Here is a 16,250-nt window from a genome sequence, read left to right as displayed (position 1 = left end):
GGCAACACTCTGGATGATGGGGTAGAGAGGAAGAAGGGCTCTGGGCCCCTCATTATACTCCTGAGTACTTGGACCAACCAGCCGTGTGGCCTGCTTTACCTCTGCCATGTTCCATGTGAGCCAATAGGCATCCTTACTGAAAGTTCCTCTGTGCTCAATTTCGCCCATACTAAGTGAAACATACACTTTATATTCGATTTTTTTTTGTTTGTTTTTTTCACACCCAAGGCTCTTTCTGACTGTCTCTGATCTATCCCTTCACCACCCTTGGCTCATTTCCCATTTCTAGGCCTGCCCCTTGAATCACAGTAATATTAAGCTGCTTAGAGTTCCACATTCCATACTATTGTTGTAGTTGTTGTTATTGTTGTTAGAGACAGTCTTGCTCTGTCGCCCAGGCTGGAGTGCACATAAGTGGTGCAATCATAGCTCATTGCAGCCTCAAACTCCCAGGTTCAAATGATCCTCCTGCTTCAGCTTCCTGAGTAGCTGGGACCACAGGCACATGCAACCATGCTCCACTCATTTTTTATATTTTTATTTTTTTGTAGAGACAGGGTCTCACTCCATTGCCCAGGCTACTCTCAAACTCCTGGGCTCAAGTGATCCTTTCACTTTGGCCTCCCAAAATTCTGGGATTACAGGCATGAGCCACTGTGCCTGGCCAAATCCCATACCTTTCTTCATGTGCCTTTCTTCATATTGTTTTTTTGTTTTGTTTTGTTTTGTTTTTCTGCCCTATCCTCTCTACTTTTTTTTTTTGAGACAGAGTCTCGCTCTGTCACCCAGGCTGGAGTGCAGTGGTGCGGTCTCAGCTCACTGCAGCCTCTACCTCCCGGGTTCAGGCGATTCTCCTGCCTCAACCTCCAGAGAGTAGCACATGCCTGGTGAATTTTTCGTTTTTTTTTTGTTTGTTTTGTTTTGTTTTTTAAGACGGAGTCTCACTCTGTCACCCAGGATGGAGCGCAGTGGCATGATCTTGGCTCACTGCAAGCTCAGTTTCCTGGGTTCACACCATTCTCCTGCCTCGGCCTCCCAAGTAGCTGGGACTACAGGCGCCCACCACCACGCCCGGCTAATTTTTTTTGTATTTTTAATAGAGACAGGGTTTCACCGTGTTAGCCATGACGGTCTTGATCTTCTGACCTCGTGATCTGCCCGCCTCAGCCTCTCAAAGTGCTGGGATTACAGGCGTGAGCCACCGTGTCGGTCCCCTATCCTCTCTACTTTCTTTGTTTTACATCTATTTATCCACTTAAGCCTCCACTCTCCAATATGGCAGTTGCCAGTCATTCGTGGCTATGGATTACTTGAAATGCGGCTACTGCCAGTGAGGAACTGAATTTTCTACTTTATTTCATTTCAATTAATTTAAATTACAAATTTTAAATCAAAGCAATATATGTTTCCGTTAAACACAGCTTTATTGCTTTGATAGGACTACATTTTACTTTAACAGTTGAAAATTTGGCATCCAAATTGAGATGTACTGTAAGTATAAAATATGCACTGGCTTTCAAAGACTTAGTACAATAAAAAGAATGTATAATATCTCATTAATAATTTTTACATTATTGCATAGTGAAATGGTAATATTTTGGATATATTGGGTCGAATAAAATATTTTCAGATTATTTTCACCTGTTTGTGTTTACTTTTAAAATTATGGCTACTGGAACATTTAAAATTACACACATGGCTTGTACTATGCTTCTACTGGACATCTTTGGGCTAGACCATATCAGACAGCATCTCCTTGAGAACAGTTTTCCCAATCACTCAGGCTAGGCACAGGGGCCTTCTAACATCTTTCATGATATATTCTTACATAGGATTTATTAGGTTGGCGCAGAAGTAATTGCAGTTTTCTTTTTTTTTTTGAGATGGAGTCTTGTTCTGTCACCCCAGGCTGGAGTGCAGTGGCATGATCTCGGCTCACTGCAAGCTCTGCCTCCCGGGTTCATGCCATTGTCCTGCCTCAGCCTCCCAAGTAGCTGGGACTACAGGCGCCCACCACCACGCCCGGCTAATTTTTTGTATTTTCAGTAGAGATGGGGTTTCACTGTGTTAGCCAGATGGTCTGGATCTCCTGACCTCGTGATCTGCCTACCTCGGCCTCCCAAAGTGCTGGGATTACAGGCGTGAGCCACCGCGCCCCGCCATAATTGCGGTTTTCACCATTACTTTTGAAGGCGAAAACTGCAGTTACTTTTGCTCCAACCTATTCATATTAATTGTATTCTCTTCATGAATATTATTATTCATGAGTATTAATTCATATTGTCTTCGTGTGTCTCTCTCCCCACTAAGACCATATGCTTCTCAGGGGCAGGAGCTATATTTTATATTTCCACGGCCTGGCACATGGTAGGTACTCTATCCATACTTGTGAAATTAATTAATGGATAGCCACATCAAGTTCACAAGAATCTTTAAATATAATTTCACATACAACTACTTTTATTTTTTTTAAGATGGAGTCTCACTCTGTCACCCAGGCTGGAGTGCAGTGACGCAATCTCAGCTCACTGCAACCTCTGCCTCCTGGGTTCAAGCGATTCTCATGCTTCAGCCTCTTGAACAGCTGTAACTACAGGTGCATGCCACCATGCCCGGCTAATTTTTGTGATTTTTTTTTTTTTTTTTTTTTTTAGTAGAGACAGGGTTTCGTCATGTTGGCCAGGCTGGTCTCGAACTCCTGACCTCAAGTGATCTGCCTGCCTTGGCCTCTCAAAATGCTGGATTACAGGTGTGAGCCACCGTGCCTGGCCACATATAACTACTTTTAGGATTTGTTTTCTGTCTTGGGGCTTCCTGGAGGTCAAGTCTTCTGGCTGTGTCTCTAGGCCACAGTGGGGTGCAGTGCCCCACTTGGGGGGCCATCAGGGGATTCCCTATAGACAAACTGTCCAGCCCTTCCTAGCATCCTGTCCTTAGTGGGACACTGGAAGGGCACAGAGCAGGAGTGAGCAGTTAAGGGTGAGCCCCAGAAGGAGCAGAGGAAAGAAAATAAGAAGTGAGGAGAACAGGAAGCAAGACTTCTCCCTCAGCTTTCCGTGGCCCTGGGAGCTGAGCACTGCTGCCAAGCAAACACTGGTGTGGAGCAGCAAAAAGGAGAGCCCAGGCTGGATGTGGTCGGCCGCTGGGTGGAGTTAAAATGTATAACAAGGGAGAGGCAACTGAAGAAAAGAAAAGATTCTTTTAAAATTTCGGCTGATGCCTAATTAAAAAAAAATTCCACTCCCTCATTGCTACGTTTTAAGAGACTTCCCTTTCAGAATTATTTTCAGTCTGGTGGTAACAGGCAGGAAGAGTGTCAGATGTTCACCAAGCTATAAAGAGGACACTCCCCACCCTCTAAAACACAGGGCCAGCCCCCACATTGCTTTTCTGACTTGGGTTATGAGGATACAGGATATGAAGTTGTCAAGGCATAGATCTTTCCGGAAAGGAGTGTCCCATGTGGTACATTTAAAAAAAAAAAATGGCTGCAGTATTTTGCAGCTTCTCCCACCAAGAGGTGGAGTCAGTTTCACCAGCCCTTGAATCTGGGTTATACTACTCACAGGACATCAGGACACCTAATGCAAGCAGAAGCTTGACAAGTGCTTGCACAGGGGGGTTTGCTCTCTTTTGCTATTTTTGGAATCCAGCCATCATGTGAAGAAGTCTAGACTGGCTTACTAGAGACACATAGCCTGGTCACCCTTGTGGATCCCTCCAAGGTTCCAGGCACATAAGTGACACCATCTGGGACCACCAGGCCTCAGACAGTCCTCATGTGACTGTAGCCACATATACAAGTTCAGGTGAACTGAGCAGAAGAACTTCCCAGCTAAGCCCAACCCAAACTGCCATCTCCTAGGATGGTGAGCTAATTAATAATTGTTGTTTTAAGCCTCTTAAGTTTTGGATATTTTAAAAATATGGTGCTATGGTCTCAATGTTTGTGTTGCCTGGAAATTAATATGTTGAAACCTAATCCCCAATTTAGGGTCATTAAGAGGTAGGACCTTTGGGAAGTAATTAGATTATGAGAATGCAGCCCTCCTGAATGGGACTTGTGCCCTTATAGAAGAGGCCTAGGGGAGCTTGTTTGCCCCTTCTGCAATATGAAGACACAGCAAAAAGATGCCGTTTATGAGGAACGGGACTTCACGAGATACCAAATTTGCCAGTACGTTGATCTTGAACTTCTCAGGCTCCAAAACTGTGAGAAATACATTTCTATTGTTTATAAGTTACCCAGTCTGTGGTGTTTTGTTATAGCAGTACAGATGGACTAAGACAGATGGCAAAACCAACCAACCAACCTACTAATACAGTCTGAGTCACAGGTGGAAAAATCCATGTAGAAATAACCACCTTACAACCTTGTATAGGAAAGCTATTATAACGGTGTGTTTTGGCCTGTTCAAGCTGCCATAACAAAATACCACAAACTGGGTAGCTTTTAAGCAGCAGAAATATATTTGTCCCAGTTCTGGAGGCTGGGAAGTCCAAGATCAAGGCATTGAGGATGGCAGATCTGGTGTCTGGTGAGGACCTGCTTTCTGGTTCACAGACGGTGTCTCCTTACTGTGTCTTCATGTCGTGGAAGGGGCAAGCTAGCTCTCTGGGTCTCTTTTATAAGATCAGTAAAGCCATTCATTCATGAGAGCTCCACCTCTATGACCTAATCACTTCCCAAAGTCCCCACCTCCTGATATCATCACATTGAGGGTTAGGTTTCAACATTCAGACCATACCCTAGAGCGATTCAGAGTGTGGGCTTTGAAGCCAGGCAGGTTCAGTCCTGCCACTCGGATATAATCTTGGACACCTTTGGTAACAACGGTAACAGTGACAGTACATGCTTTGCAGAGTTGTAATGAGAACTGTGTCGGCCAGGGTCACACACCTGTATTAGGATAACTTGAGGAGAGTTTATACAGGGACTACTACATCTACAAAGATGTGGTCAGGGTTCAGGGAAACACAAGAGAGGGTGTAGTGCCCTGGGGTTGTGATAGCACCCAGGTGGGAAGCAAGGACAGGGCATGGTGATGAGAAGCTGAGGACAGAGCAGCAGGGTCAAGAGGGCTGCTTAACAGGACCCATAACCTTGTGTTGAGAAACGAGTCTATTCTGCAGTGACATGGCTGGGAAGGGGCTGGGAGAATACAAACTCTGATCTAACTTCTTCCTCTTGCCTATTTTGCCAGTGATCCTCCTTGGCCAAATCCAACTGGAAGCCACTGGGCTTCAAATCAGCCTCCTGTGGCAAAACGCAAGGTGGAGAAGGTGGGAGAGTAGATCTGGGGCAAATGGAAGGTATCCAGTTCACGGATTTAAAAGCAATAATGCATAGGAAAGCACTGATCATGTACCTAGCACCGAATCACTGTTTGCTATAATATTATTATATTATCAGAAGAAACCAAGAGCTATGGGTGGCAGAAGAGGAGTTGAGTATTTTTTTTTTTTTGCTAGGGTGACCTGCAGAATATTCATGGAGGAGGTCTGCTTTGAGTTGTGGCTTGGAGAGTTGAAGAAAATAATAGAGCAAACACTGACATGGAACCTACTATGTGCAGCTACCATTCTGGATGTCATACATACATTAATTTGTTTAGTCCTCATATCTACTTTATGGGGTAGGTACTGTGATGGTTAGTATTAAGTGTCAATTTGATTGGATTGAAAGATACAAAATATTGATCCTGGGTGTGCCTGTGAGGGTATTGCAGAAGGAGATTCATATTTGAGTCAATGGGCTGGGAAAGGCAGACCCACCCTTAATCTGAGTGGGCACCATCTAATCAGCTGCCAGTGCGGCTAGAATATAAGCAGGCAGAAAAATGTGAAGAGAGACTGGCCTGGCCTCCCAGCCTACATCTTTGTCCCATACTGGATGCTTTCTGCCTTTGAACATTGCACTCCAGATTCTTCAGTTTTGGAACTTGGGCTGGCTCTCCTTGCTTCTCAGCCTGTAGATGGCCTAATGTGGGACGCTGTGATCATGTGAGTTAATACTTAATAAACTCCCATATACATATACAAACACACACACACATATATATACACACACACACATATCTATTCCATTAGTTCTGTCCCTCTAGAGAACCCTAATACAGTATATTATCCCACTTCACAGATGAGAAATTGAGGCAGAGAGAAGTTGGATAACTCAGTCAAGGTCACACAGTAATAAGTAATGGAGCCAGGATTTGAACCAATTTCAAAGAGGGTGTGGGACACAGCATTTGTTTCTTAGGCACAGAGCTAAAAAATGCACATAGAGGAAGCAGTGAGTCATTCACACGGACTAGTGTGGGGTTTGTGCTAGAGAATGGGGAAAGACAGTCTGGGGAGAGAGCCAAGGACCAGAATGATGGGCGGAGGAATTTGTCCTCCATTCTGGGAGGCTCTGGGAAGCCACTGAGGACTTCAGAGAAGAGAAAGGCAATCACAGTGGGGCACCAGGAAATTTATCTGTGTGCAAGGCCAAACTAACAAAGCAGGGAGCAACTGGAAGCCAGGCAGTCAGCCAGAGGATACTGCAGAGGTCCAAGCACTAGGTGATGAGGGCTTGAATGAGGATGATAGCAGCCTAGATGGAGGGAAGAGACAAGGGCGTTGCACTGCCAGGGGAAGCACAACAGGACTTGGGAACTGAAGTACGGGATGTGTCAAGTAGGGGCTAAAGAAAGAGAAACAGATGGGAGGTTTGGGAGCCAGGTGATAGGTAAGTGATAGTATCAGATGTATCATTCAGCAACACTTAGTGTAAAAAGTGTTGGGAAAAAAAAGTGTATATCAGCCAGTCTTGCGTGTTCTTTAGCTACAGTGTACCTGTTAATAAGTCGTACCACTCCCACGCACCGCAATCAATTGCGAAATAGCAATCTATTTTGCAATATCAGCTCCTGGTAAATTTCACTTGTGAGCCTGAAGCAAGGATAGGGGTGGATTCAAGGACCTCCCCCTAAGGTAGTGAGAGGACCAGGGTTGCAGGACACTGTCAGTTTCGTTCTGGGGCAGCCAGAAGGATGCTTGGTTGCCCAGCAACAATGCTGCCTCAGCAGCAGCCTTGGTTTCCTGCAGTCCCAGATGCATCTCATTAAAAGGATAGAGGGATGGATGGCCGACACATTTTCTGAAGTGTCATTTTCAGCGTCCGGAGTCCTGGTATCTTGTTTATAAGTGGCACTTACAAAATACAAGGGAAAGAAAAAGAAAAGGGGAGAGGAAGAAAGGTCTCCTAGGATCTCAAGCATGCAATGTGTGGATCTCGACTCTCCAATTTCAGCTTGTCTAAGAGACGGGGTGCACAGCCTCCTTGAAATCCACCTGAAATGAATTAGCCTGAAGTAAAAGTAGGTGTTTATCTCAAGTCATTCCCTCAAATAGCTGACTACCTGTTGGAAGAAGGGTCTGATCGATGCAAACCAGAGCAGTCGTGCGTGAGCTGTTACACAGCGGTTAGTATCGATCAGAGCTAAAGGCTGCCGATAGGAATGTGGAGGAAACTGACAGGCAGAGAAGAGGGAAGAAGGAAACAGTCTTCGCTGGTGGCAGCCGTACAGAGGAAAGCCGATAAAAAGTCAATTCCACTTAACTGAATGGCTGCTAACTAAATATTTTTGGGGCCAGAGCCTTCCCAGGTAGCAGCTGGAGCATCTCTGTTCCGGAACTGAGACATCAAGCGAGAGCTGGGCATCGACAGGCACGATCACTGGGCCCTGGTGATGGATGGGGGAAGAAGAGAGCCCCTAGATGCAGAGATGGGAGTCTTTGGGCTCAGCCGAGCTGACTGGGGAACTCGAGGACCGCCACTGATCACAGAGCACTGCTGACAGGCAAGAAAGGAACAGGGTGCAGGCTGGATGTTATGGAACAGCTGCTGATTAATTAGTTCATTTAAAACCATGATCCTTTTTCCTGAACCTCAGTAAAGGCTGTTGAAACTAACGGCTGCAGAGAAAGTTGGACAATGGCTGGTCCTACCACAGACAGAAGCAGAGTGGTGCCATGTAGTGTAGTTAAAAGACGGGTTGGTGACTTATTTTCCTGAACTTTTATGCCCTCCGAAGGATTGTAGTTCTTTTCCTTGAATTAGATGTGAACACATAACGTGTTTGGCCAATGAAATTTGAATAGAAGTGATGCATGTCCCTGCTGGGTAGAAGCATTTAATTACTGGTATACAACCTTCCTGTTCTTTGCTTGCCACTGTGATCCTGGGTACTAGTGTTGATATGGATAAGAGTGAAACCGTCTGGAATGTTAAGCAAATGGATGGATAATTTTCCAAAACTGCAATGAATTTTGTGTGAATAAGGAATAAACTTTTATTGTGTCACATCACTTAATTTTTGGGCTTGTTTGTTACCCAGCATAACTGAACCTTTCCTGACTAATACAGGGGGGCTGGGTTTTAGAATCCTGTCTCTACCAGTTGTTACTATTTGGGTGATTTGGTCTATTTCTTAATCCACCCCAATCTTGTTTTATTTATATAAAGCACATGAAAACAGCAACGACAACAAATTACCATGTGCTGAATGCTCACAGGTGCAGGCATGGCAAAAGCTCTGCATATATTAACTTGATTAATTCTCAAAGCAACTGTGTGAAGAATCTATTCTTATCTTCATTTTACAATCGTGAAACCTAGCACTCAGAGAGGTTGAAAGAATTCCCCATGGTCACACAGCTTATAAATGACAGGCAAGAGTTCAAACCCAGGCAGACCAATTCCAGAGCACTTTTTCTTAACCATTTTCCTATACTGCCTCTCAGCTTGGGTACTTAATAAATGACAGGTACTGTAAGCCCAGGAATAAATTCACTGACTGACCCGTACTCAAGCACTCCATATGGGAGGAGAAGAAAAAAAGATTGCATTTCTTTTGATCTTTTACCATTTTATACTCCCTATTCCCTTACGAGCCTATGTAGGGTTTGATCCTGTCTGAAATATCCTTCTCCACTTGTTCCCCAAATCCTGGTTATTTCTAAAACTCCAGATCAATTCCCCACTCATTTGTGATACAAACAAGGGAATTCCTTAGCATTAGAAGAGACCATCAGAGAATACCTTTCGGAAGAGTTTCTCATCTATATAACTGGGATAATAACACTCACCTCATGGGGTTGTTGGAGTAATGCTCATCTTTTATCAGTTGAACCCCAAAGAGATCCTAGGGAGAAAGGGGCATTACACTGAACAAGTGCCTACTTCCTTTGTGCTAAGTCTCTCCTTAAACCTTCCCCACACTCTTCCAAAGGGGATACCACTGACCCCAGATGACCGGTGGAGAAACTGAGCCTCAAAGAGTTGAAGTGAGCCAGGCATGGAGGGGCATGCTTGTAATTCCAGCACTTTGGGAGGCCAAGGTAGGTGGATTGCTTGAGGTTGGGAGTTTAAGACCAGCCTGGCCAACATGGTGAAATCCCATCTTTACTAAAAGTACAAAAATTAACCGGGTGTGGTGGTGGGTTCCTGTAATCCCAGCTACTCAGGAGGCTGAGGCATGAGAATCACTTGAGCCTGGGAGGTGGAGGTTGCAGTGAGCCCAGATCACACCATTGCACTCCAGCCTGGGTGGCAGAGACTCTCTCTCTCTCTCATACACACACACAGAGTTGAAGTGATATCTAGTGTCCGTCTCTATTTTCTCTGAGCCTGTATGAGACCATTTCACAATTGTGAGGAGTAACAGTCTTCTAAATACCTTAATTAGGAGATCTTCTTTGCCCTCTGCTTGTCAAATGCTGGTTACTTGAGAAATGCATTCTGTTTACTGATATATCAATGTATTGACGTGTACAGTGTGTGCATGTGTGTGCGTGTGTGCATGCAGATGTGTGTGCATGTGCGTGTATGCGCCCGTGCGTGCATGTGCGTGTGTGTGTGTGCATGTGTGTGTGTGTGTGTGTGCGTGTGTGCGTGTGTGTGCCCAGTCACCAATGTCTGGTGGCTCTTTTCAACTGATATTTTGGGCATGGGCTAAGGAGAGTGTGCTCAGGCTATTTTAAGTTTCTGTACTTAATGCTTAGCAATTTTAATAAACTTCATTCCGTTAGGTAGTTGACTTAATATTTTAAATATGGTTTTAATTAACCATCCTCCTTGTGTTTAAGGCAAAAGCAGGAAAACAGGGAAAGCGTCTAACCCGAGAGCTTTGCCAGTGATTCCACTCTTTGTGACAATGAAGGCCAGAATTCCAGAATGCAGAGGCGAGAGCTCTCCCAAAATTGTTTCTTAGGGCATAGACCTATAATGCTTAAATCATTTCTAATCCCACTGGGTTCTGTTATCCCAGCACAGACTGTAAACATTTATTTTTGGGCTTTCCCAGAAATGTGTCTTATGGAAGGGATTAGCTGTTTGCGCATGTAAAGTTCCGAAGGTGAGCTCCTCTAACCTAACCCACATAATTAAAGTGGAAAATTTTTGGTGGAGGAAAAAAAACACATCAGGGAAAATACCATGTTTGGAAAGAGAGCTGTACTCCTACAGTCTCAAGAGATGGCTCTGCGTTCTCGGGCACTTAATTATATCCCATCTTGCTATGTGCTCCAATTCTTTCATCCTTTCGGTCTTTGCAGACAATACCAGGATCCCTGGCACCATACGCTCTTCTCTGAGAGGGTCTACAATGTCTAGCTTTGCAGTGAGACAGTAGGCAACTGGAGGACAAGGAGAGTGACACTGACATGGAGCCAGTGACTGGGTTTACACTATCATTTTAAAACATGAGGTTCATCACTTTTTAAAGTGTGGAGTATATAGGGAAGAAAATAAAAAAGAACAAAGCAAAACAAGAGTTTGGTTTTGGTTTTGTTTTTGTTTTTAAGACAGAGTCTTGCTCTGTTTCCGAGGCTGGGGTGCAGTGGAGGCGATCTCAGCTCACTGCAACCTCCGCTGCCCAGGTTCAAGCGATTCTCCTGCCTCAACCTCCCAAGTAGCTGGGATTACAGGCGCCTGCCACCATACCTGGCTAATTTTTAAAAAAATTTTCAGTAGAGACAGGGTTTCGCCATGTTGGCCAGGCTGGTCTCGAACTCCTGACTTCAGGTGATTCATCTGCCTCAGCCTCCCAAAGTCCTGAGATTACAGGCGCGAGTCACCATGCTGGGACCAGACAGTTTCCTTTAAAAATGCAAATGGCTAGGGGCACAACTAGACATTTGTCACCAACCCCTCTGCAACTGCAGCTTTGTGCCTGAGTTGGTGGTGCTGGTTCTGGAGTTAGACCCTCTGGGCTGCACTCCAGGTCCTGTCCCTTGCTGGCTCTTGTTAACTTCTTTGTGTCTCAGTTTCTCTATCTGTAAAGTGGGAGTAATAATAGGACTTGTTTTCTAGGGTTGACATGAGAATTCAATGAAAGAATATATGAAAATACCATGAGAACAAGTCAATGCACAGCATTACATAGCAGGACCTGCGAAAGGTCAGCTACTATGCCTGTTATAGATAATGAACGCCTAAAAATAAATCATTTAAGAAAAAACAACTGCCCTTGTGAAGTACTTGATAAACACGATTCATGGTCCAGAGTGCTTGATGTACATGACTCATACAATCTTTCACTCAACCCTAAGGAAGTAGGTTCTAGTAAAAGTCCATTTCACAGAGGAGGGAACACAAAAGCAAAATGTAACTTGCCCAAGGTCATGCAGCTAGGTCAAGCTGGGCTTTGAGGGCACGTCTGATTCTTCCTACTGGGCCAGCTAAGACAGGGTAGTTTTAAGAGGGGAACACAGAGAGACAGAGAGACTTTAGGACCCAGAGATGCTAGTCAAAGTGTGAGCTGACGCAATGAGCGCCACAGGGTGGGAGGGATATCCAGAGGAGAGGACCAAAGCATCAAAGGAACTTTGCCTTTACCTGATTTTGCCTAGGGCCAGTACAATATCTGATTTCTTTTGTGGTCTCCAATGTTGCCTGGAGCAGGGACTTACCAAAAGCCACAGGATCTGGGATCTAAGTCCTAAAACTAGGTACTGTATTCCAGTTCTACCACATATTCTATGATCTTGGCAACTCACATTCCTTTCCCAGCAAGTTTCATTTTCTGGGAAATGGGGATGAGAAATCGAGGCTCCCCTATCTCATGGAGCTGTTGTGAAGCTCAAATGTTTGGGGATGTTTAACTGCTCGGTTAACTAGAAAGCACTGCACAGAGATGCTAGATATTATTACTGGCTTGATGCCTCCCTGTAAATGCAAGAGGGATGCGGGTCCAGTGCAGTGGCTCACACGTGTAATCCCAGTGCTTTAGGAGACCAAGGTAGGAGGATTGCTTGAGGCCAGGAGTTCAAGACCAGCTTGGGCAGCATAGTGAAACCCTATCTCTACAAAAATTTAAAAATTAGTCCCATGTGGTGGCACACAACTGTAGTCACAGCTACTCAGGAGGCTGAAGTGGGAGGATCACTTGAGCCCAGGAGAATGAAGCTACAGTGAGCTATGATTATATCACTGCACTCCAGCCTGGGTGACAGAGGAAGACTCTGTCTCAAAAAAAAAAAAAAAGAGTGGAGAGGGGATGCGCTTGGTCCTTCAAAACTTTGATTTAGAGAGGACCCAAATTTGTGCCTCTCTGGATAAAACTTTATGGTGTCAGAGATCCTGGTATTGTCTGGAATCAATTCAAGAAGAGGGAAGGAGACTGGGAGCCTCGTGGATGAAGGTATTATGATAGCAGGTTTCAGGAACATGCTGTAATCAGCTCTCTCCTCTCTGTAGTTCCACTCCTAGCAATTTGAGGCCAGCTGGGGACTGGATGATGTCCTTTCTGATGCATTGGAATTTGTCCTGCTTTATGGTCTGGTCTGCTATAGGACCACATATCACACAGAGACACAAAGCAATTGACAGCATCCCGGCCGTTTCTTACAGATCCAATATCCTGTGTCTAGGCTGTATTTCAGGCCAACTTTTAGTGAAGTGGATCAATGCTTGAAGCACATAATGTAACATGATTCTTCAAGAGTTTGATTAATTGTGTCACAGTCACAGCCTCAGTTCAGGTTCAACCTTTTAAAAGTTTTATTATTGTATAAAGTGATCAATCAGGAGGAGAGGGAAGACAAATGCTCGATGTTGGCCATCTCTCTCTCTCGTCTTCGTCAGCAAGTGTTCTTCTCCTGGTCAGTTCAGCTGGATCATGATGGAGAAATTCATGAAGATGCATGGCGCAGCAAAATATGGACCACCAAAGAGTGCTCTGAGTGGAAGTCCAGCTGCTCCAGTGCTGACCAACCTTGGCAACACACAGGAGGCCCTGGGGTGTTTTAAGAAGGTCAGAGCCCTGTATTTCACACACAGAAGTTCTGATGCTCTTGGTCTAGGGCCTGGTCTGGGCATCTCTTGGGGATTCTAATGTGTAACTGAGTGTTATGGTGGAATTATGTCCATAACCTCCAGCATCCCAGAATGTGACTGTATTTAGAGATAATACCTTTAAGGAGGTAACTAGGGGCTGAGCGTGGTGGCTCATGCCAGTAATCCCAGCACTTTGGGAGGCTGAGGTGGGTGGATCACCTGAGGTCAGCAGTTCAAGACCAGCCTGGGCAACATGGCGAAACCCCGTCTCTACAAAAAATACTAAAGAGGCTGGGCGCGGTGGCTCACGCCTATAATCCCAGCACTTTGGGAGGCTGGGGTGGGCGGATCACCTGAGGTCAGGAGTTCAAGACCAGCCTGGCCAACATGGTGAAATCCCATCTTTACTAAAAATACAGAAATTAGCCAGGTGTGGTGGCGGGTGCCTGTAATCCCAGCTACTTGGGAGGCCGAGGCAGGAGAATCACTTGGAAAAAAAAAAAAAAAAAAAAAAGAGGTAATTAGGGTACATTGAGGGCATATGGGTGGACCCTAATCCAATAAGACTGGTGTCCTTTAAAGAAGAGGAGATTCGGACACAGACACACAGAGCAAAGACCATGTGAACACCCTGGAGGAAGATGGCCAGCTACGAGCCAAGGTGAGCGGCCTCAGAAGAAACCAGTCCTGCCAACACCTTGATCTTGGGCCTCTGGCCTGCAGAATTATGAGAAAATACATTTCTGTCATTGAAGCCGCCTAGTTTGTCGTACTTTCTTCGTGGTATTTTGGGGGTTCCTGTCCACCAACTTCCATTTTCTCCATCTCCAGATCCCTCTCTTGGGTCATATCCTGTTAGAAGCTGCTCTCACAGTAATCCCCAAGAAGGTATTAGCTGAACTTAAGGTTTTAGCCCTCCCACAAGTACCTGCATTTTAATACGGGATTCTTACCTGGAGTAATCTAGGTAGCTGAGATGCATTTGGACCGATGGCTTTCCAGTCATCATTGCTGTAGTGACAGCCAATACTTACTATGTGCCAAATACTGTTCCAAGTGCTCTCGCTCTCTGTCTCTCTGTGTCTGTCTATATCTACGTCTATATCTGTATCTATTATTCATTTGTTGAATCCCCCCAATAGCCCTATGAGGTACGTGTGCTTAAAAGAGGAAGCTGAGGCACAAAAGGGTTGAGTAATATATCCAAGGTTTTACAGATAGTAAATGGTAGAGCTACGATTTGAACCCAGGAAGTCTGACTTCAGGTACCATGCTTTTAACCACTCACCACTCAGATGACCTCAGTGGCCCCTAGCAGGGTCAGAACAGACTTTGGGGACTAGCTTTGTTTTTCTAACAATAGCTGTTAGTGACCTTCCCTGTTAGTCTCCCCACCTCTTTTTTTTTTTTCCAGAGACAGTCTTGCTCTGTTACCCAGGTTGGCATGCAGTGGCATGATCATGGCTCAGTCCTGGTCTCAAGTGATCCTCTTGCCTCAGCCTCCCTAACAGTTGCGACCACAGGCATGTGCCACACCCAGCTAACGAAATTTTTTTTTTTTTTTTTTTTTTTAGATATGGGGTCTTGCTATATTGCCCAGACTGGTCTTGAACACCTGGGCTCAAGTGATCCTCCTGCCTCAGGCTCCCAAAGTGCTGGGATTACACGTGTGCCCCACTGTACCTGGCTCCCTGTTAGTTCTTATTTCTCTATTTCTAAGTGCCTGAGACAGTACCCTCTGTGGGATATTTTTTTTTTTATTGTTTCCAAATATTACCCTTCCCTATGGGAGGATTATCCTTCTCCCATCTCATCAACATCAGACTTGGCCATTTAACTTGCTTTGGCTGCCCATAAAATGTGAGAGGAAGTGATGTTTGCTACTTTTGAGCAGAAAGTTTAAAAGTCATCATGCAATTTTTCTCTTCTCCCTTCTAGCATGAGAATACTTTGAAGCTAGGCCCAAGCAGCAACTTCAGCTCAGGTCTCGGAATAAAGACAAAATAGAGGGGAGATGCAATCAACCTGTGAGCAAAAAAAATGTGTATTTGTTGCAAGCCACCGAGACTCAGGGGTTGTTCGTTACTGCATCATTACTTAGTAAAAACTGACTGATACGCTCTCTGAATACCAATATATTTAAGTGAAATGCCAGGACTGTTGTAAGGATAATATCTTTAATCAATAAGCATACTCTTAAATAACCAATAAACTATATTATAGCTTATCCAAGAAATCTTGCAAAACAGCTTTCTACCTTCTGTGAATACTTTCTGTGCATCTATCCATCTCCATCTCAGAAGGCTAAAAGATCATAAACCCTTGCCTAGCTCAGTACACATGGAGTTCATTCACCACTCAATATATACAAAGAGAATCAGAAGGAAGAGATGGAGAAGACTAAATGTTATTTTAGGTTCCCGGACATTGGATGGAATGGGAGAGAAAAAGGATTTATTTTCTTTCATAGATGGGAATTAGTACAAAGGCCTGATGAGACTGTCCCTTATCCAAGGACAGAGAATGAAAGAACTTGTCAATGTAAATTATCCATTCCAAGCTTTCGACCCTGCTGCCATTTTTGGTTCCAAATTGCTCACGTTTCTTAGAGGCTGCAAACTTATGACCTATGAACTGAATGTGGCCTGTGGAAGTCTTTTAACATACCAAATAAAACACTATTCTATGTGCGGATGTTTGAATCAAATTGATTGTCAACAATCAAAATTTGAGATATTTCAAGTTAAAAAAAATAGTTCAAGCTTCTCTTAATTGAAAGCCTTGGTTACACTGGGCTTAGGAAACTTCAACTAGAGTTGAGCAGCAGCTGCTTCTTAGGCTGGGCATGGTTTCCACAGTCCCTACCTCTCCCTACTGCCTTATACTAGACTCACTTCACTTATTTATATTCTTTTTTTTTTTTTTTTTT

General features: G+C 44.5%; 1 protein-coding gene across 1 annotated transcript in view; it reads right to left on the bottom strand.

Annotated features, from left to right (window-relative positions):
• Positions 1 to 7,589: 7,589 nt before the first annotated feature.
• The window catches only part of LOC105537250 (chromosome unknown open reading frame, human C16orf47), a 58,694-nt gene continuing 50,033 nt past the window's right edge, over positions 7,590 to 16,250 (bottom strand). The window contains 2 exon segments of the mRNA XM_011976814.1: positions 7,590 to 7,834; positions 11,193 to 11,313. Coding sequence (XP_011832204.1) covers positions 7,590 to 7,834; positions 11,193 to 11,313 — 366 coding nt within the window.

The sequence above is a fragment of the Mandrillus leucophaeus genome, unplaced genomic scaffold (genome assembly GCF_000951045.1).
Source record: "Mandrillus leucophaeus isolate KB7577 unplaced genomic scaffold, Mleu.le_1.0 Scaffold17, whole genome shotgun sequence".
Classification (NCBI taxonomy): Eukaryota; Metazoa; Chordata; class Mammalia; order Primates; family Cercopithecidae; genus Mandrillus; species Mandrillus leucophaeus.
This window is presented reverse-complemented; position numbering and strand designations above follow the sequence as displayed.